We start from the raw sequence: 23,001 nt of genomic DNA on the forward strand, positions 1-23,001 counted from the left end.
GAAAGAATAAAATTGTGGAAGTAAATAATGCGTTTACAGTAATGTCATTGAGTATGAATGAATTAAATCCCCTAATCAAAAGTTATAGGCTGACAGAATGGATTGAAAAAACAGGAGTCTCCATGTGCTGCCTTCAAGAGACACAACTTAGATCCAGGGATACAAACTAGCTGAAAGTGAAAGACTGGAAAAAGATACTCCACACAAACAGTAACTAAAAAAGAGCATGAGCAGCTATACTAATATTGGACAAAACGGACATTAAATGCAAAAAAGATACAGGAGGTCATTATATGTTTTAAAAAGGGGCAATGCACCAGGAAGAAATAATAGACATAAATATCTATGCACTTATTTAGGGTGCCCCAAAATACATAATGCAAACTCTGGCAAAATTGAAGGGAGAAATAGCATCTCTTCAATAATAGTTAGAGATTTCAACACACAACTCACATCATTAGGTAGAACAATGAGACAAAAAATAGTTCAACAAGGAAAACAGAAATTGAATGTATTAAATGAGCTAGACCTAACAGACATAACAGAACACTGCATCCCAAACTAAGCAGGTTTTACATTCTTCTCAAGTGCTCATGGATCTTTCTCCAGGATAGACCACATTAGGTAACAAGGCAGGTTTCAATAAATATAAAATGATTGAAATTATATAAAGCACCTTCTAAGATTATAATGGAATGAAACTGGAAATCAATAATACATGGGAAAGGGGAAAAATCACAAATATGTGGAGGCTAAATAAACATCATACTCCTGAGCAATCAGTGGGTCAAAGAAGAAATTGTAAAAGAAATTAGTAAATATATTGAGACAAATGGAAATTAGAACACAACTTATCAAAACCTATGGGATATAGCAAACATAGTTCTGAGAGGGAAATTCATAGCCCTAATCACCTTAACAAGATATTAAATAATATTAAAGAAGAAGAAAGTCTTATGTTTAATCTTACATTAAACAAGAAGAAAGAGCTAAAATCAAAGATCTACCTGAATAACTGGAGAAACTAGAAAAAGAAAGCAACCAATCCCAAAGCAAAGAACAACAACAACAAAAAAAAAAACAATAGGGAAAATCATCAAAACCAAAAGCTGGTTCTTTGAGATCAATACAATTGACAAAAAAAAAAAGAGAGAGAGAAGATGCAAGTAAATAAAATCAGAAATGAAAGGGGGAAAGTAATGACAGACCCCATAGAAATAAAAAGGATCATGAAAGGAGAGTATGAGAAACTGTATACCAACAACCAAACAACATAGATGAAATGAACAAATTTCTAGAAATGCACAAATGATACTGACTTTATAATTGACTCAATCATAAAAAATTTCCCAATAAAAAAAAGCCCAAGACCAGATGACTTCAAAGGTGAATTCTACCAAACATTTCGAGAAGAATTAATACCAATCCTGTTTCAACTCTTCCAAAAAATTGAAGAGGAGGGAAAATTACCAAATGCGTTTTATGAAGTGAACATCACCTTAATACTAAAGCCAGATAAGGATACTATAAGAAGAGAAAATTATAGACCAATTTCTCTAATGACGTAGAAGCAAAATTTCTAAACAAAATACTTGCGAATAGAATCTAACAGCATATCAAAAAATTTATACACTATGAGTAAGTGGTATTTTTTCCTGGTATGCAAGGGTGGTTCCACATAAGAACATCAATTAACATAATACACCACATTAACAAATTGAAGAAAAAAAAAACACTTGATAATCTCAATTGATGCAGAAAAGGCATTCAACAAAATCTAGCATTATTTCTTGATAAAAAATGCTTAGAAAGATAGGAATAGAAGGACAATTCTTCAATGTAATTAAAGGCATATATGAAAATCCCTTAGCCAACATTGTACTCAATGGGGAGAGGTTGAAAGCTTTCCCTCTAAGATTGGGAACAAGACAAGGACGCCCTCTGTGTCACTTTTATTCAATATTGTGCTAGAAATTCTAGCTAGAGCAATTGGACAAGGAAAAAAATAAAAATAAAAGGCATCCAAATAGGAAAAGAGAAAGTAAAATTCTCACTATTCACACTGACATGATCCTGTATTAGGAAAATTCTGAAATGTCTATGACAACATGGATGAACCTGGACGAAATTATGTTGCCTGAAGCAAGCCAGACACAAAAGGACAAATACTGTAGGGCCACATTATTATGAACTAAATATTTGTGTAAACTCATGGAGTTAATAACTAGAATATAGGTTACCAGAAAATAAAATAACTTTAGAGAATGGAAAGCTGATGGCAATCCTGTGCAGAATTGGTAAAAAATTTCTTTGTAAATCTTTAGAAATGAACAGAAATGGTGAAAGCACATCATATGTTTGTAACTAGTTGTTCTATTATATGGGTATGCCAGTGGTTGAAAGGGAAAATCTAAGGACATGTATATGACTAGAAGGAAAGCTAAAAAATGTAACATGGGATGGTATAGCATAGGAAAACCTCATGTGAAATATGAATATGGGCAATATTGCATAGGTAAGATTGTTTTACTTTAAAACAGAACAGGAAACAGACTTCGCCCCAGTGGTTGGGGCGTCCGTCTACCACATGGGAGGTCTGCGGTTCAAGCCCCGGGCCTCCTTGACCTGTGTGGAGCTGGCCCATGCGCAGTGCTGATGCGCGCAAGGAGTGCCGTGCCACACAGGGGTGTCCCCCGCGTAGGGGAGCCCCACGCGCAAGGAGTGCACCCATAAGGAGAGCCGCCCAGCGCGAAGGAGGGAGCAGCCTGCCGAGGAATGGCGCCGCCCACACTTCCCGTGCCGCTGACGACAGCAGAAGCGGACAAAGAAACAAGACGCAGCAAAAAGACACAGAAAACAGACAACCGGGGGAGGGGAGGGGAATTAAATAAAAAAAATAAAAAATAAAAAATAAAACAGAACAAATGTATGTTAATGTTATAAGATGTTACTATCAGACAACAAGAAAAAAACATCATGATAAGTGAAAGAAACCAGACAAAGTACTACATATTGTATGATTCCAGTTATATAAAATGTAAATATAAATCAATTTATAAAAATGGAACTAGAGTAGTGGTTATGTAGGGTTGGGAAAGGATAGAGGGACTGAAAGGTAACTGCTTAGTGGTGTGGAGTTTTTCTTTTTGGAGTAATGAAATAGTTCTAAAATTTTTTGTGGTGATGAGTACATAACATTGTGATTATACTAAAAGCCATTGATTGTACACTTTGGATGGATTGTATGGCTTGTGAATATATCTCAATAAAACTGCTTTAAAAAATTTTATTTCTCCTAGTCCTGGTGAAAGGTGTGTGCTCTAAGCACAGGTCTACATAATAAATCCACCCCAACATTCCAATTTCTCTAAGCCTTTGAATTTCCTGATCTACTTCAGACAATGTAAGTCACCTTTTGGTCCATGCTTCAGTCAACCACCTCAATAAAATGTTAGCACCCTTAGACTCCTAAATATTTGTTTAGTAGGCCCATATCAATAAATTCAGTGTGATCCTACTTTATGTTCCTTCCGAAATTACTCCACTCCCTAACACTCATTCCCACACATATTCCCCTCTGTATACATTGGAAAAATCATGCAGTTCTTTTGGAATGTAGTACTCTCCTCCTGGATTACACTTTGTATCACATCTTTGGGTCATGCTGGGACTTAGGTTAATTATGTATCTGGAAGAAAAGAGAGGTGGTGGGGGTGGGTTATAAGAAATTAGCAGTGGCTTGCAAGCTAACTAACAGGGTATTTCTTTGCAGTTTCATCTGATGAAACAGGATTAATATCTTCAGACAGGGGTATGAAGGCTATTTCCTCAGGGGAGGTGGTCACAGGTTTATCAGGCACAGCAGAATTGATTTATTCAGATGGAGGCTGAATGGCTAATTCCTCAGGACATACTGGAAGTTTAGTTGCTGATTCCTAAGGGCTGACCATTACAGGTTTAACTAGCAAAGGGGACTCAGCACAATCTAGGGTTTCAGTGTCCCCACCATCATCATTATCAACCCTTATGTACTCATTGCAATTTTTAGGATCCCACTTCTTCCAGTCAATGCTCTCCTTTTAACAACAACCATGCAAGGTTTGGAGTATAATTTATGTTGTAATTCAGTCACTCACTTAACGAGACTAGGGGTTTGGTTTTCGGGAATCTCAAGTCTATGGCTTCATGAAAAACAGAAACTTTCATGTCTTTCATGCAGTGGTTAAGCTGGAATACCATCCCTTTCTTTAACAACTATGCAGCTTATTTAGAAACAATCAGCCAACATCTTTAAACTTTTTAACTCCACAAAACTCTGTTAAGGTACCAAATACACTCTCACTCAGAGCCTTGCCTCTTATAAGCATTTGAGTAGCAGTATCTGATGGTGATATTTTGTGTGTATCTATGGCCAATTCATGCCATGGCTTATCAGTGACATTTTGATTGTTGGAAATAGATTTAGTGCCTTTGAATCTAATCAGATTAGGGAGCCAATTCCCAAAACCCCAGAACCAACTTGGAAGTCTCATCCTTAAGATTCTGTTTCTCAAGAAACACTTCTGGTTTCAAATCTGTTTTAGTGAGGGTTACCCAGGGAAACAGAACTGATGGTATATATATATATATGGAAATATCATCCCAGTGAAAATCATGCCAGTGCTTGCTTGACCAAACAACTAGACACTATAACCTAGGCAAGTTGACACTTATTTTCTATATATGTTACCAGAGCAAAAATTTTAAAAATACTTTTTATTAACAATTAACATTTTGCTTAAAATTTAAAACAAAGTATAATGAAATGTCATGTGGAAAGTATATTTTTCCAATATACATATATGACCATGGACCTATGGTCAGATATTCCTTGAAATAATTTACCTTTTGAAATAATATTTTGTCTTGGATTCATTCTAAACTAAATATTTTGGGAAATAAGTTTTGTGAATCAAATATACTTTGTCACATAATTTCAAACATTTAAAAAAAAACATTTATAAAAACCTATCTTTGGGAAGAGGATGTGGCTGAAGTGATTGGGCTCTACCATATGGGAGGTCCAGGATTCGAACCCTGGAGCCTCTTGGTGAAGGCCAGCTGGTCCATTGGCAAGCTAGCCTGAGTGGAAAGCTGACACTTGGAATGCTGGCCCATGCAGAGTGCTGGTCCATGTGGAGTGCTGGCCCACGCGGAGAGCTGGTACAGCAAGATGATGCAACAAAAGAGACACAGAGGAAAAACAATAAGATATGAAGTAGGGAACTGAGGTGGTGCAGGAGATTGAGCACCTCTCTCCCACTGTGGAGGATCCCGGAATCAGTTCCTGGTGCTGCCTAAAGAGAAGACAAGCAGACACAGAACAGACAGTGAACTGGCACAGAAAGCAGACAGCAAGTGTAGAAACAATGAGGGGGGGTTGGAGAAATAAATAAATAAAATCTTAGAAACAAAAAACAAAAAAAACTATCGTTATTTGAGCATTGAAAAGAATATAATAGGAGGTATAAAATTGATTATTTCTGAGTGATAGATTTACATAAATAATTGAAAGTTATGACAGCAATAATGGAAGCCAGGAATATGGTCTATAATCATGAAAGGCAAGAAATTTTAATGAGGGTAATTACATCTTAAGTATATTTAACCAAATAGTAAAGTGCTATTTAAAATTCTAATATCATCTGTAGCATCTGCAATGCTAAAACAGGGTATTAAGTTAAATAACTATTTGTTAGATGAAAGTAGGAAGGAATGGCATGCTTGACTTCTATTGATCTGACCTTTTCATCCCTTAATGCTCAGATCACAATAACTGTCTTTTCCTTGAAACTGACAAATTTTTTTATGCCTCAGGTTTCATACTTGCTGCTTCCTTTGCCCACAAAGTTCTTTTCCTTCCATTTTAACATAGTTGTTTATATCAAATACCTCTGCATTGTGTTAGTACTTAACTCAAAAATGAAAGTTTTTTAATCCCTTAATTATTTAAAGTTGTACCCCCAAAGGATTTTTATTATTTGAAGTCATTTAACTCTAAATTCTAATACAACTTTAGATTGCAGAAGAGTCTTGGATTTAATCTTCAGAGAGAAAGCATGATGAAAAGGAAAGGATTTTCAATGAACTCTCAGAGGGTTAGCAAAAATGTATAGCTCAGAGGATGGCACATAATGGTTAATTAATACATTTTAGTGTCTTCTCTCTTTCCCTTCCTGTCTTTGTCTTTATCTTTTTTCTCAATTAAAACAAAATATTAATACAAGGTAAAGTGTTCATTTGTAATAATTAAAAGCAGTAGATATCTCAGATATCTTCACAGATTAAAAGTTCTTGGGCAAAATATTGGGTTCAAAATTTACTGCTAGTTAAATGAAATTGAGCACTGTATTTTATTTTTTGGCAACAAACTACATAACTGTACTATTTGAAAATTAGATTTTTTTTCTAAAAAATATTTTAGTAAGAAAATTTGTATTTATTTTTTTCAAATAAAGTCTAGTGAATAGCTCAACAAATAGTAGCTTCAACCATTTAAAAGGCAGATTACAGGCATATTATTGAATTTCAATTCACTGAAGTAATTTTTATTAAAGCTAGGGGTCTTAGTGTATTATAGACACTTTGTTTCTGATCATCTAATTTAACAAAGGGATATAAATCACAGATTGTAAGAAAGTTTTGTGAAATGTCCATTTTATGGTCTGCTTCAAATAAATTTCTTAAATGAATTCCCTACAAGTCTTGGATTTCATTCAATCTAAAGATAAATTCCTCAACAAGTTCCTCTATTTTAACAAAGAATAAAACTTTTTGCCTACAGACTTTGTAAAAAATCTGGTAGAAATTTTTAAATCAAAGGATAGAGTCTAAGTATGAAATAGTTTGACCTTCTTTTTACTTGTTTTGACCTTTCACAAATTCATATTTTAACCTCAACATGTATCTTTTCTGTGATGTTTTATACGATTGTATAGAGTTTGTATTCACTACAAATTTTTCCTTCAGCTATGTCTTCTTCTAGAAATTTTTACAAGTTGCAGATGTCAAACTAATAGATAAGACAGAACTATAAACCACCACACATATCTGGAGACTACTGATTGAATGCTTGATTATAAGAAGACACTCCTTGGTTAATGTTATGAGAAGTAAAATGGGATTAATAGGAAACAAGTTAAAAACAAAGCAGTATGCAAATGCTCAAATCAGTTTTGCCTTAGATTATAGATAAATTCTAATGATTTTTAACTACTGTTTTTTCTGTAATTTCGTACTGACAGCAAAGTCATCATATAGTGTTTACTTCATTTTATGAAAATCAATATCTGAATGATAAATGACATTAATGGAAGGGGACTATGAGTTACCTTTTTTTAGAGCAAAGCCACCTGAATTGCTGTTTTCCCTAGAGTGACCCTTCTGCTCTGTAAGAAAAGTAATCAGGAAATGCTATCCAGGCCATTTTAATATCAACTACAAAAGCTTAGAAATCCCCTCTAAATAATTGAAAGCAGCCATTAGGAGAATAGCCAGCCAGTCTCTTAATGGAGAGGTCATGAGGGACAATGGGCATAGAACCTCTTGAAAGTCCAAGGAATGTTTGGTGGTTTATAATTGATTTTTCTGAGCATATTTCTTTTTTTTTTCAAATAGTAATTATATCAGTGTCATTAATAATGACTGTTGCAAGGGGCCTTGCTTTTCTCCCCAAGGAAAAAATTATATCTGGTCAGAGAAGCCTCATAATTATTTCTTCTTATTTGAAACAGAATACAGACTTAGATTTTTTTCCTCCTCATTAGAAAATCTAAGACACTTAAGTCTTCCCCTGAGTGATCAGGATAATAATAGCAGAGCCGGGAAATGAAGCGGCTTACTACCCATCTCTTACTATGCGGGAATAAGCTAAAGGAGTTTTGCTGTAATAGTTTAACTCCCAGAACGCTTTTGCCATAATCATTTTGTTCCTAAAATTTGAAGGTCTGATGCATTTCTTGAGGATGTTAAGTACTTTTCTAAATTAAGAAGGAAGGAATTTTCTCAAAGAAAATATTTTTTAAAGAGGTGTACTAATCAATAATTAGAAAAGGTAAGACAAATATCACAAAGAATTCAGAGAATTGGTTGAGGCAGGGAAATGTTTCAGTGTTTAGGCATGCCTTTATTAAGATGTTTATTTGAATATCTTAGATAATAAATATCCAGATAGAAATTTCTTGGAAAATGGCCTTTCTTGATTTAATTTTCTATTTCAAAACTCAACATTAATTTTAGGTTGTGTATATGTTATTAGAAAAAACTTAAATAGAACAACAGAGGACTATAGACCATAAACAATGAATATGAATGTAAACCATGACCTATAGTTAATAGTAAAATGATAATAATATTCTTTCATAAATTTTAACAAATGTACCATACATTTGGTGTTAATAATAAGGTGGGTATATGAGAACTCTGTATTTTCTGCATGGTTTTTCTGTAAACCTACAACTTTTCCAATTAAAAAAAATGGAAAGCTAGGCTAAGATATATATTGAGGAATAAAATGTTTCTCTTTTACTCACACATACATTCATGCTACTTATTTTTTGGCTAATTTTCCAATAATATTAGTTGACTTATTCGTCAGTCCAGGGCTCCATATACAACTATGTGGAACAACACTTATCACTTATATGTTATTGATACTGTAACTAAAGTTTGGGGAAAAGTTCAAATATTTTAATTTTTAATGACCTGAGAAGGTATTGTCTTGATTCATATAATCAAGTTTGGGAATCTCTTTTATAAACTAAATCCTTTATTTTTTACATAATATTAACTACTTTCTGTATACTTCTACTAGCCATGAATGCTTATATAGAGAGAGGAGTGTTCTATTGCAAAGGCTAGTTTTTTTTCTTTTTTTTAAAGTCAGGGAATTGTGCTCTTATGAGATCTGGTCTATTTTATCAACAATTATTAAGGTTTAGCAAGAGTCAAAGCAACATAAATCTTTAGTCATAGCTGAATATAAAGCCAATGACCTAAGTTTTTTTCTGGCTAACCTTTATAATGAGTGGTATACATGGGATTACTTACTTAAAAATTTAGTGAGGTTGTTTATTTTACTTTTATTTTAGAAAAAGAAAAAATAAACAAAACACCTTTTAAAACTATGTGGCCCATTTAAATGATATTCCTGAGTTACTTGGAAAAACAGAAATGTTATCTGTATGAAGTTAAAATTTATATGTTTAATTCTGGAGAGCATGGTCCAGTCTTCCAGGGAAATTCAGCTAATTAAATGGCCAAATCACTAACTACCTAAAGTACTATTTTAAAATGATAGGCATTTCAGAGTAAGTGCGTAATATTTTCTCTCTGATTATATTTTGCTGAAGCCAAACTGAAGCACCACAGATCCTGTCAAGAGGGCTGATGTGGGAGGCAGGTCCTCAAATACTGCCCAATAGGTCTTACCTTCTGGTGTTCACACCATTGAGATTACACTATAAAAGATACAACATCTTCCATCTTGGAGTGTACTCTCTCGGATCATGAGCGCTGGGGTAAGACAGCTGCCTTGATGTGAACACGTTCACATCGTAAGGAAATGAATCTTCCTGCCAATAGCTATGTGAGTGATTTTGAAAAAGAAATCCTCCAGCACCTGTAGAGCTTTCAGCTGACTGCAGCCCCCACCACCAACTTGACTTCAGTCCTTATAAGAAACTTGAAGCCAGATCCACCCAACTGAGCCATTCCTGAATACCTGATGCTCAGAAACCATGAGATAATACACGTTCATTGTTTTAAGTTGCTAAGTTTTGGGGTAATATATTGTACAACAATAGAAAACTAACACAGTTGATCTGTAGATGGAGTTCATTTTCTGTATTTTTTCCTGTAAAGGCAGCCTAATGGTGGTACTTTTTGAAAAACAATAATATAGAACTTTGAAAGACCACTGGCTTTGCATTCAGGAAACTTGTATTATGATCTTGGCTTACATCACACAAGCCACAATTATCCTGGGTCTAGTTCCCTCATAGAAGTTCCTTCCTTAAAGTTAGATTAAATTAGCTTTAATCATTACAATATTTGAATTCTATAATTCTAAGAGGGTTTTTTTGCTCTCAATTTGGTAATCTCTTTTGTAAATGCTTTAGTAATTATAATTAGAGAGAGAAGACTGCTATTGCAAAGATGGTTAATAAGGGAAAAAGAATATTTGGGAGTCATATGTCTTCTGCATATTCTACTTTGGGCTTAAAGGACTATGACCAAAGGTCAAAAGGAAACAAAACAATGAGCCCACAGATGACAGGTGGGGACTTTAGAGCAGGGATTCTTAACCTTTTTTGTTCTAAGAACCCCTTTGCCAGTTAGGTGAAAACCATGGACCCCTTACTAAGCCCACACTATACCATGTATTATTCAATAAATATATTACACCTGCACCAAAACATCCCCACAAAAATAGTTTTTTTGAATAGCACTTCAAGCTCATGGACCCCTTAAGAACCTCTGCTTTAGAGAAATTTACCCCAAATAGAGAATAATAAAATAATAATATAAACTGCCCAAATAACTTGAACTGTTTTCATATACAAAAAACTAACCTTAAATAGAACAGTATGGATACTAAATCGAAGCAAAATATATACTGTGTTGTTATCAACTCATGTTTAATATATACTTCGAAATTACAATAATAATGCAACTATTTTTCCAAGGTTATTACCATACTACTATAAGGTGACTTCTAACTATTAAGGATATTTTTTTCTGTCTTTTATTTAATTTCAAATGTTCTTCAGTACATAATACATGTAAATTCATATTTTAAGCAGTTATGTTATTTCTAAATTAGAATATTGACATATACTTGTGTTAAAACCTCTTACACTGTGACAATGAAGTAACTTAGGATGGAATCAATTGGTTAATATTTATGTAATGGTAGTTTTTAAATATAGGAAATGGTTCTGATCTATAATATACATATTAGTTACTTTCTTTATACCTCCTTGACTTATTAGCATATTATATATAGTATACCAATAGTCCTTTTGATCATAATATCTGCAATTTGTGTAAGATGCCATTCTACATGTATGAAAAAGATTTAAATGACTCTGTACAAGGATCCATATTCAAATTTGGTACCAATATTAAAACTAGTACCAGAGTTAGCAAGTTATATATATTTAGTGATTAATATTTTAGGCATTGATCAAAATGATTTACATTTAAATGTCTCATTTATTTTGTATCTTATAATAACCTTATGTTCTTGTTATCATTTCTATCTTACCAGATTAGGAAAATAAGCCTTAGGGAAATTAAAATAGTTGCCTGTGGTCACACAACTAATTAGTGTCAGAGCCTGAATTCTAACCTATGTCTGTCAAAATCCACTATGACTAGATAGTAATTTACTTCCTTTGAGTCTGAAAAAGTGCTTAAAAAGAGCTGAAAAAGAATATAATATGTCTATTTACAATTCGGTTGGCAAAAATTGAAGCAAAGAGAAATTTAAGGGCTTATACAAGGTCTACAGTTACACAGGGACAGAGTTGATAGTAGAACTGTCCAGTTCAATTTTATTTCAGTTGCTTTATGATTTTAAATCACAGAACATCTTTGTTTATATGTGTCAAATACTTTATTCCATTGGTATGAATGTGAATTCACAAAAGTGTCAGCCAAAATGAAATAAGAAGAAAAATGAAATAAGCAATAGTCACTTTTCGTGTTCTAGTATTACACAATGTTTTTATTATTATAGATTTTAACACCTGACAACTTAATAAGAAAATGAAATAAAAATATATTTAGACAATAAATTAACTTGTCTTAAATGAGTTAATATGGGTAAAACACTCAGTAAATACATGATTTTTGTCTTTTTCCTAATCCAATTTAGATATTAAACCAAGATTTTTTTCCTCTTCTTTCACTGAAGACCTGAAAATATATTCAAGTATTAGAAATGTGCAAACATTTTAGCTGCTGGTTCATTTCTTATTTCTATTTCTGATTTTCTAATTCATCCAACAAAGTAGAATCTTGGCCTTGGAGTAAACAAGGATTCCCTTGCTCCTACAGGGCGAGTTTCCTATCTCTGGATATGCTGCAAATATTGGATATTAGACTTTCCCCTCTGGCAGTAAAACTGTGCAAATCACCTTCAGGCTTCAGAGGCATGGAGTAGTCCACATTTTTTAAGGGAAATTTTTATTTAAAGGTTATGTTTTCTTCATTATATGCCAATATTTTGAAATCTACAGAGCCCAATTAACACTGTGCTTAAAAATGCACAGTTTAAACACAGACATATATATACACAAAGCATTCCATACAAGCCTTTATCAGAGGGAGCAATTTACAGGGGAATCCCCCCAAAATCCCTGATTTGTTTCTATTATGTTGAATTGCATTCTCCAAAAAAAACATGTTCAAGTCTTCCCCAACTGTTAAATGTGAAATTACTTGGAAAAGGGTCTTTAAAGATATTATCAGTTAAGATGAGGTCTTTCCTAATCCAGTATGACTGGTGCTCTTATAAGGAGAGAATTGGGCATAGAGAGATGGGAGAATACCAGGTGAAGACCGTAGCAGACAATTTCATGGATTTCTGACAAGCCACTGCCAGAAGCCAGGAGAGAGACATGGAACAGGCCACAGGCTTCAGAGGAAGCATGAGGCTGCCAACATCTTTATTTTGGACTTCTAGCCTCCAGAACCGTGAAACTAAATTTCTGTTGTTTGAAGTCACCCAGTTTGTGGTACTTTGCTACAGGAGTTCTAAGAAACCAAAACAACTACCTTTGAATTTTCTCTTACTTCTCTGAAAGAAATAAAAGAACAAATTCCTGTAGGAAAATGGAGTTAAACAATGCAACTCTAAACAGCTACCTTACCTTTTTTTAGGAATTCTCTCAAGGTAAACTTCATAAAATTTTTTGTACCATTACAGATTTAAAAATACTCAGAATAAATAAATATGTCTCTGTTCAATTTATAGATTTTCTTAAGTGCTAAATTAAAAAGGGAGTAGCTGTAGAGTATCAGAAGAGAAAACGTAAAATTATGAATTAGTAATTGTTTGCATTCTTAGCCCCAAAAGGCAATTGTTTATGAATAGGCAAAAATATGGTTGTATTTTTCTGCATTTGCTATGAGCCAAATCTTACATTTTTCTCCAGGGAGTATGACTCATGTCAACATTTTAATAAGGCCAGGTGGCAATCAATGCGAATTTTCTAAGCATTAGACAACAAAGACTAGTTGTAGCTTTAGCTTGAAATTTATATTAGAAATTACCTACAGGTATTACAGAGTAGGATGTACTTTAAAAAAAAAAATCATTTTAGGATAGAAAGCCACTTGTCTTTTATATTTTGTTTTCAAAAGGAACAACATTCTATTTGCATTTTCCATTAATTTCCATAGATGGAAGTGTAATTCTCTGAAGATAGTTTGAGTGAATGTCGCATTTGAGTAATTGGTTTTTATGTGTAGGCATTATATTTGTCTGTTTTTCATCAAGCTAGATCAAAAGTTTATAGGGAATCTGAATTAGTGTCCTTGTTACTCCCTGGTAGGAATTTTCTGAAGGAATAAAAAAATAATAGAAAAACACTAATCTGGAAACTCCAAGGTTACACTGGTTCTTGGTGAGTATTATCCTAAATGCTTTTCCAAAATCAGTTTCTATTATACCTCTACTCCCAACTTAAAGGGGCATTGTGATCCTCTAATAATTTAATATTGCAGGTTCTTTAAAATCTACTCCTCAAGCTATACACTACCTAGCATTATTTTCTTGCTTCCAAACAATCAGGCTTCTATAAGGAGACATAGAAATTTATGTAAGTAATTAATCATTTAAAAAGCCTTGTATTTTCCTCCTTTCTTTGAAATGTAAATTCTGTTATAAAAATACAGATTTCCAGATTGCTGGGGAAATTGAATTGCTCTAATTTTTCATATTTCATATTTTCATTGTAAACATCAAATTTCTTATTCCTTCATTGCCATTACTTGATTATTTTCTATCACCTTGCATAGCAAAGCAAGATGCAATAAAAGTAATGTTTCTGCAATCATGGAATTTCAGAATTGGTAAACAACTTTATTTAGTCTAACCTCATCAAAGAGAGATGAAGACATGGAATTCAGGGAAGTGATGAGGAAGTATGACTAGGAATATGGAAGCAAATGATTATAGGACTTTAGGAGGTGAAATTGAACTAAAATGTTTAATTTAGAGCTAGCTGAAACATGGCAAGTTGGCAAAAGTGTGATTAATGTGCAGCGTTACATAGTTTTACACAAGAACATCAGGGCTAGGCCTGCACTTCTGGTGACTACATAATCTCAATTGGTATAATTGCCACCAAAAGAACCTCAGGCACTCTGAGCCTCTGAGCAGTGATGGAGAGAGTATTTTTTTATTATTCTTAGAAGCCAAAACATAAACTTATGATGCTCATTATGTTTATGGCATTTCTTTCAGTCTATAAATTTAGGTAGATATGTTCCAAAGTTTTTAATGAAGTATATTCAGTGTACATCAATTTTGTTTTATCCTTCTTCAGATGTACCAAATCTTTGACAAATTAAATCCAGCTCCTTTAATTTTAAACACATCTGTTCCTCAAACCAAACCAAAAGGTCGTACAACACTTTTGAAACAGGAGACATTTTAAAAGTAGGGTAGTTACTGGACATTTGCAATTTCATGGGTGCACATTCTGTGTTTGATACAAAGGAATAAATGCTTGTAAATGGTGATCTGTTCAAACCATGCAGATGCTGCTGTTGATGCAGTGCTGGCACCAATCCCAGGCGTGCTACCATAAGAATCTGCTCTAGGCACCGTGGGGACTCCCTGGGCTTACTAAACCAGGCAGGCTTCCATAGGTAATGTCTGCTGCACAACATGGAAATTGGATATGAAATTTTCATAATGATTGTTTGTATCAGGAAATTCCCTTGCTGTTCATTTTCTTTCAGGTAATGTTATTTTAATTAGTACCAAATGCTCATATCCGATTTCTCTGTGGTGGACATGGCAACAATTAAGAGTTACTGAGAAAAAAGAAAAGAAAGAACACAGAAACTTCATTTACCAGCTTAAGAATTTGCTTAGTCCATTAGAAATCTTAAATTGTGTCTGAAACTGACTTGATTTTCTATTTACTGCATTTTGCTTGAGATTAATACTTTTGGTTCTAGTACCATACAAATCATGTCATGTCCACAGAGGTTCTAGCCAGTTATTAACGATATACCAATATATAAATTCACAAGCATATTTTAGGAGGGTTGTAATTATATTTTCCCTCTACCTTCAGGAGATAAAGAAAGGTAATGGAGAAACAGGGCCACTAGAAATTTTCATCTATAAGTGTGGGCCTTGACCAGCAGTCCTGGCGTCACATTGAAGCTTGTTAGAAAGGGAAAGTCCCATCCTGCCTTCCTCTCTCCCTGCCCTGCCCATGGACTAAATCATAATCTTCATTTCAACAGGATCCTCATGTGATACAGGTGAGCCATATCCAGGGCTCTAGCATAAGCTTTTCTTAGTTCCTTGAATATTAATCATGTTCAGGTTTGCATTTAGATTTATAAAATATACCAGGTAGATGGCCATAGGAGAGGTAACACAAAGAATGGAAGTGAGGGTAGAATTCCTGGCAGTGAAGAAAATTCTCTTCTTCCTTTGGGAAAAGGGAAGGAACTACAAAAAAAAGAACATGGAGAATGTCTTTTGATGGAGAATGTCTTTTGATTACTTTAAAAGGAAAGAAGGATTTTTTTTCTTTTAAAGTTGATTATTGCTACAATGTCTCATATTTATTTACATAAAGATGTAATTTGCTGATCATATGTCATTAGAAAAATGAGGGCTATTTATTTAATTGCTAGGAGGAAAGCTATGTTGAGAAAACAGAATAAGAGGGAAGGGAAGGAAAAAAGAGACATTGTTCAAATTTTAATATTGATAAGTATGTGGCTCTTAGGAAGGGAGGGCAAGAATTCAAACATTTCTCAGAAAAGGCTACCTTAAATTATCTTCAAGTGATGAAAATATTTCCCATAATGAGGAGCTTTCCACAAATTTCTTCATCTTTTTAACAATACATTGTTCTCAGTGTCATGAAATTATATATTTGTATTTAAATCTCATACACACATTATTTTAAAATCTGTGGGTAATGACAAATTAAATTAATTCAGAATTTTACATAGAAAATTACTGACCATCTGGATATAAGAAATGCTTCCTTTCTTAGGATGAGTTTTCTTGAGCAAAATCTAAAAACTGCCAACTGTGGAAAAAAAATTAATAGGAATATTTTAAGGGAAAGACTTTTACTAGTCACAGTAAATTTAACTACTGGATGTAAGAATAATCAACTGTTATGGGGGATTCATGTTTGCAAAATGAGCTACCAGTTGTTAATTAGTGGAGCTGTACAACACCCGGATGAGATTAGGTATGTTTATCACTGCCATTTTACAGACACAAAATGAGCTTCAGAGACTAGTAAACTGTTTAGCCTTGGGGAACTCAGAAAACTGGCTTCAGCAGAAAATACACTAACTTCTTGGAGACATCCAATTGTGATGAAGTGTCATGGCCAGTGTTAACACACACTTACTGGTTGTGTGATTTCGGTGAAGTTACCCTCCTTTTTATCTCATCTGTAAAAGGGGAGGAGTAAAATTAGTTACTAATAGTAGTTAATAGTAGTACCTCTTATAAAGAAGTAGAAACAGGAAATTCAGGATGCTTTTTTCTTTCTTTTTTCCTTCCTCCCTTCTTCCCTCCTTTCCTCCCTTCCTTTTCTTTCTTTCTAATTGTTAGGGGTAATCTCAAGATGGCTGGATTTAAAAAAAAAAATTCTCTATGATTGAGTTCTGAACAAAGAGAGAATCCCACTAATTCAGCTAGAATTTGAGACCAAATGACACTGATGGGGTTTAGATGACAAAAGTGATGAAGAAATGATTCCCTATCTTCAGGTTTTCAAACTAGTGGGACAATCAGATACACCCCTGAAATAACTCTGATCAAGGTTAATTTTGAAAAATATAATAAAAGAACAAAGAAAAGAAGAAAAGTGAATTGGGCAAAAGGTGGAGACAGAGAGGTTGGTTGGCAGATGTCTTAGTTTCCTCACTCTAAGAGTAGGCTTGTTTTTGGAGAAAAACTTGTTAGTAAATAAATAGGAAATACAAATTTTTTTGTAACTTATACCTGACTTTCCTCATTATTTTAAAGTGCATTTTAATGTTCAACTATATTAACTTGAAAGACTTCTGTGTATGAGAAAATGAAACTAAGAAATGAGTATTTTTAAAACTCAATAGAAGTAATCTTATTAACTACAACCAATAAAACAGTACATTTCATTCCCAGTACTAACCTCAACACACATGCATATGCATGCATGCCTGTGCACACATTCATAGAAAACAACCATGTTAGCAGGGTCTTATTTTTATTTATAATTATGATATCAAGATTACTGTTCCCTATGGTGAGGTATTTAAAAATATATATATTTATATTTAATTTAAAAGTAAATAAAATTAAATGAATATATTTAAATATGTAACTACTCTCCAGTTCATTGGACTCACCAAGGACAACTAACAAGGAGGTGATGATGGACAACAACCATCCCAAGGAACTGAGAGAGTCTACAACTGCAAGCAAGAGAGTCCCACTTAATGTGATTCTAGCAATGGAAGAAATTATATCATTGATGTGGAGATAGTGGCCACTGGATGTTCTGAGGGCAGGGAGAGGGAAAAACAGGTGATATATGGGGACATTTTCAGGAATTGGGGTACTGTCATGAATTACATTACAACGACAGATACAGACCATTACATATCTTGCCACACCCTACAAAATTGTGCAGGAGAGAGTATAAACGTCAGTGTAAACTATAATCCATGCTTCGTGGCAATGACCCAAACTGTTTTCATGAATTGTAACAAATATATCATACTAATGAAGGATGTTTTTAATGTGGGAAAATGTGGGAAGTATAGGGAGCAGGGCATATGGGAATCCCTATATTTTTATGTAACAATTACGTGATACAAATATCTTTTTTAAAAAAATAAAGAAAATTAAAAAAAATAAATATGTAACTACCTTTACTATAAGTTATTTATTATATATATTAGTAGACAAGTGAAAAACTACCGTTATTTGAGGGATAGAATAACATCAATGTATCTTTATAGACACAATCATATCAGCATTTGGAGAGAGGCAGAAATGGAAGACATTATTTTTCTAAGCCTTTATTTTTTACAGATGAGAAAACTAGGCCGAGAAAATTAAGGTCCAAGCCAAACCCAGATCTTTGAATACCCAGATTGGTACTTGTATTAGTCAGCCAAGGGATGCTGATGCAAAATACCAGAAATTGATCGGCTTTTATAATGGGGATTTATTTGGGGAAAAAGCTTAGTTCCAAGGCCATAAAAAGTCAAGCTCAAGGCACTATAAGAGGTGCTTTCTCACCAAAGTCAGTTTCTACCTCTTACAGTGAGATGGCTACTGATCTCTGGCCAGTCTCTGCCTTCCCCTCTGAGCTCACCTCTCTTCTTGATCAACATGGGCCCAGCCTCTTGAGGCTTTGTGCTTAAATGATCCTATAGTCCTCTCTCTCCTGGTATAGGGCTTGTTTCTTTCCGGGCCTCCTATATCAATCTTGACTGTTCTACTCTCTTCCTAATCTCAGCTTTAAACTATTAGGCAAATGGTTCATCTCTCCCTGGGGCCTCAGATGTTTGAGCCTTCTCCTTTCTGTCATGCAACAGGATCAAAAATGACAGTCCTCTCTCTTCCTGTGTCTTTCTGAGTTCCTTTATATCAGGCCCAGCAACGGGGCAGGGACTCAATCTAAGCCACACCCACTGATGTGGTAGAATCAAAAAGCCCTAAATCAATCTTAACAGGTAACTTAAACAAAGGCCCCTCAACTGAATTTAATGCAATCAAAGGGCATCACACCCAGAGGAATAGACTAGTTTACAAACTCTTTTGGGGATTCATAAAATAATATCAGACTGCCACAGTGATTTTTCCAATATTTCACCCTCTCTGAGAAAAGATCACTGGTCACAATAGGATGTTGTTTGACCTCATATCTATAAACATTTCACATTCCAGGAAACTTAAGTTTTCTGGTTTATGGAATAATGCACTTAAAACAATGAAAACTAAAACAGCATAAATTTCCAGAAAACAACATACATATTGATCAGTTGTGGATCAAGTATGGATCAAATACAGAGTAACCTTGATGTAGGGTAAAGGAGAATGGGTTGGTGTGGCCAACCACCAACCCTCATAAACAGGGAGATGGATAGAAGTATTGAAGGGACACCTGTGATAATAATCAGGAGGTTTGGTAATTGTTAACTGGTAACCCTTGTGTCCAGCTGTTTTGTAACCATACAAAAGCCAATTGTGTCTGTTAGACAAGCTAGAGCACAGTACAGAGCCTGAGGTGGCATCTTCCAGCCGGCCACCACTCTTTCCTGTAAGTGGGCAGAGCTTCTCTGGCTACTGGGTTATGGTAATAAGTAATAAAGGTATGACTGACGCTTGGTTCGCATGTGGTTTCTCTGGAATATCAAAGAATTTGGTCAACCTTCCCAGGCTTCACCTCCTGTGTTACACTTGATCAAAAAGAAATGCAAATTTAAATGCCATGGCACCAATATTAAGGACTGAAAGAATATTAATATTAAAATAAGCCAAGGATGAAAATGATCTCATCGTTCTTTGAGCATTTAGCTACGTTAGCTAATAGTTAGTGCTCCACCAAATTTCCTTGGATCCCTTTTACCTGTTCTTTTTTCCATTTCCCAGCTGCTGAGTGTATTGCTTGTTAAAGGCTTGTACCTGTGACTTTCAGGGACTTCAGTTTTAGCTACTAGAGCTGCTACAGGAACCAGAAGTTCCTGTGAATTTTTTCTGTACACCCTCTAATAAGGCCTATAGCCAAGTTTTGATTGGAGCTAGAGTATGGAAGCCCACCTTTTTTGGCTCCACAGAAGGGACTCTGAATGTAATTTAGATTCCAGAGCTCTCTTTGGTCACACTGAGTTTAATTAGCATCTTCCCTCATAGTCTTGCTTTCCCCACATTCCCAGTTGTCTGGGAATTTTCTTAATCATTGGCACACAAATCCTTACCTCAGGAACTGCATTTGGGCAACTCAATCAAGACAATTACTAAGACATTTTAGGATACATCCATCTATTCATCTGCCATCCATATGTATTAGTACTCTATACTTCCCTTTCTCTTCCCTGCCTCCATCCACATATGCTACCCCTATCCCCAAAAAGACAACTCTTGAAACAACCTGGAGTACACACTATTCTATTTTACTCTATACTCATTGTGTGTGCTTACACACAAATATACATGTATGAGGGAATATTTGTGTCCCCAAAATTAGATCTTTTTATATATAACTTCTTGCATCTTTCTTTTCTTACTTGATGATATTTAGCTTATTATAAAGAAGGTTTAGACTTTTAATTAAGAGTTTTATATTGTTTCCCTCATAAAAGTTATCAAAAATATTTCCTTGGAAGGAGAAATCATGTTATAGATGCAGACATGAGAAGAGGATAAATAGAATTTGAAGTCATAGTTGAGAAAAATTTTAGTGCTGTCAACCATTTTATGCTCTCTCTAAAAGGTTTTGATACTCTAAAATCTTATTGGTTGTCTATACACTCATTTTATTTATGAAAATTAATTTTTTTTTAGTTTGAACACAATCACCATGCTATTTTTTTCTGATTCTGCACTGTATTATATTAATTGCCAAATATTTTGCTATAACTTGCTTAAATGATCGTTAATACTGATTAAATGCCTTCCATCTTTAGGTCTATTTATAATTAATCTTCACAACCCACCAGAAGAGCAGATATCTTTATTTCCATTTTCTAACTGTGAAGTCTGAGACATAGAAAGATTAATTGACTTTTCCCTGGCCACATGCATATTGGTAGTCAGTCAGAACATGAATTAGGAATCTTTGGTTTTCAAGTGCTTGTTTTATCCATTAGCCTTGGATCATTGCCATTTTCTTACAAAATAAATCCCTTCATAACATTATCTATGCCATCATTAAAACAAAATTTTATGTAATAAAGCCAAATGCTTCAAATCTAAGAGTAAACATGGTATTTTATGTCAATTTGCATCTTTCAGAATATTATTCCTTATGTATTGATTTTGGTGATATCCCTTTTATTAAATCTATATGATTTGTATTGAATTGTAAATATTACAAGTTATTTCTCTCCTCAACATATGAAATAAAAATTGCTTGAAAATGAGACAATACCTTTCTGCATATGAAATATAGCCCCCATAAAACACTGAAAATACTAAGTTTCTTGTATACACACACATGCATTGTTTTGTACATAATCAGAATTTTTGAGTACATGAAGTTCTATCAACTAGTGGGATGAACTTATATAATTTTTTTTTCCCTTTTGACAGCATGCCACACGTTGTAATATTTGAAAGGATAACCAAAGTAGGATTTCTGAGCATATGGTGGCATAGCCAGTATGCAGTTTCTGTAATCCAATTTATATTCAGTAAATTTCTCCTGTCTTAGACTATGGATTTATCCATATCAGTTAATGACAATGACAGTTTTCATTCACTACAGAATGCTTTAATAACTAGAGTGTAAAAAATGGATATGACTATGATACTGAGTTGCTGCTTCCCATATCAAAGCTACATTGCTTTGAATCAGTAGAATAGAAAAAGGTAGGATTTTATTTCTCCTCTTCCATATATTTCTTCAGAGGAAACCTAAACCTTATCTGTGATGTTTCTTTGCTTCTAGTAAGTTAAAGAAATGCAAGTTTGTCTTACTATAGTACATTACTATAAGTTATATTTCCTTTTTAAATAAAAAAAATTTACTATTTAATGTTCCCCTTTTCAATAGTCCAGAGATAGTATTAGCACAATGAAACATTATCAAAATTCATTATGTGTTATGTTTGATATCTATAGCAAGAACATTATAATGGTTAGGAATTGAAAAAAAAGTATAAAGAGCAATTTCAATAAAGGTAAGGTTGTATATAAGTTGGGAAATTGTAGTGAGAATTATTTTAAATGATATTTAAAAATGAAAATCAAGGTTAGCAATTGATTTATCCATTAGATTGACTTACTAGTTTCTACAAAATATGATGGGCTGATTTTCATTCATAACAACTTTTCTATTTATCCCTTAAAACATCCTTTGGCTTGGTTTAAGGTAAGGGCTGTATCTTTAAACTCAGTGGCAAAGTATATGGGCTACACTAACTTGCCTCATATTATAGCAATTGTATTTTACAATTTTTCCCAAATGAAATACAGAAACAATGTTAAGGAAATAAAATTATAGGTTGAAGGAATTACTATTTCTTACTATATTGTAAAACTCTCTAGAGTAGATCAAGACAGAGCTGAACATGTTGCATTTTCTATTTTAATCTGACATGAAACAAGACTAATTATAAGCACATAATGAATTAGAAAGGATTAAAAGAAACACTAGGTATGAGGTTAAGCCAAAGAAGAACAGATTTTAAAGTAAATTAATATAGTATAACAACATGCTGAATATATACATATATGTATATATATGTATATTTAGTGTTTCAGGAAGCTCCAAATAAGACCTACTTTCTCATAGTACTTGATCTCGTAGTCCAGAATGGCTCCATTGGAAAAAGCAGGTGCTTGCCATGATAGGGCAATGCTATTTTGGGATGCCCAGTCCTTCCTTACCACACCTATCAGGGAAGGTGCTGAAAGGAAAGAAAATAACTAAGAATTAATTGGCAGGAATCACTTTTCATAAGCCTTTCTTTAATATTTTCTCTTCCAAAGAAAACATAATTCTTGTTGAAGAAGACACCAATTGTTGA

General features: G+C 33.9%; 1 protein-coding gene across 16 annotated transcripts in view; it reads right to left on the minus strand.

The window, feature by feature from the left end:
* EPHA6 (EPH receptor A6) overlaps positions 1 to 23,001 on the minus strand; it is a 975,172-nt gene that overhangs the window by 360,462 nt on the left and 591,709 nt on the right. For all 16 annotated transcript variants that reach the window (XM_058296026.2, XM_058296023.2, XM_058296024.2 and 13 more), the window contains one exon: positions 22,757 to 22,881. In XM_058296026.2, the coding sequence (XP_058152009.1) occupies positions 22,757 to 22,881 (125 nt within the window). The remainder of the gene's footprint in view (positions 1 to 22,756; positions 22,882 to 23,001) is intronic.

Source organism: Dasypus novemcinctus, chromosome 4 (assembly GCF_030445035.2).
Source record: "Dasypus novemcinctus isolate mDasNov1 chromosome 4, mDasNov1.1.hap2, whole genome shotgun sequence".
In the NCBI taxonomy this organism is placed as follows: domain Eukaryota; kingdom Metazoa; phylum Chordata; class Mammalia; order Cingulata; family Dasypodidae; genus Dasypus; species Dasypus novemcinctus.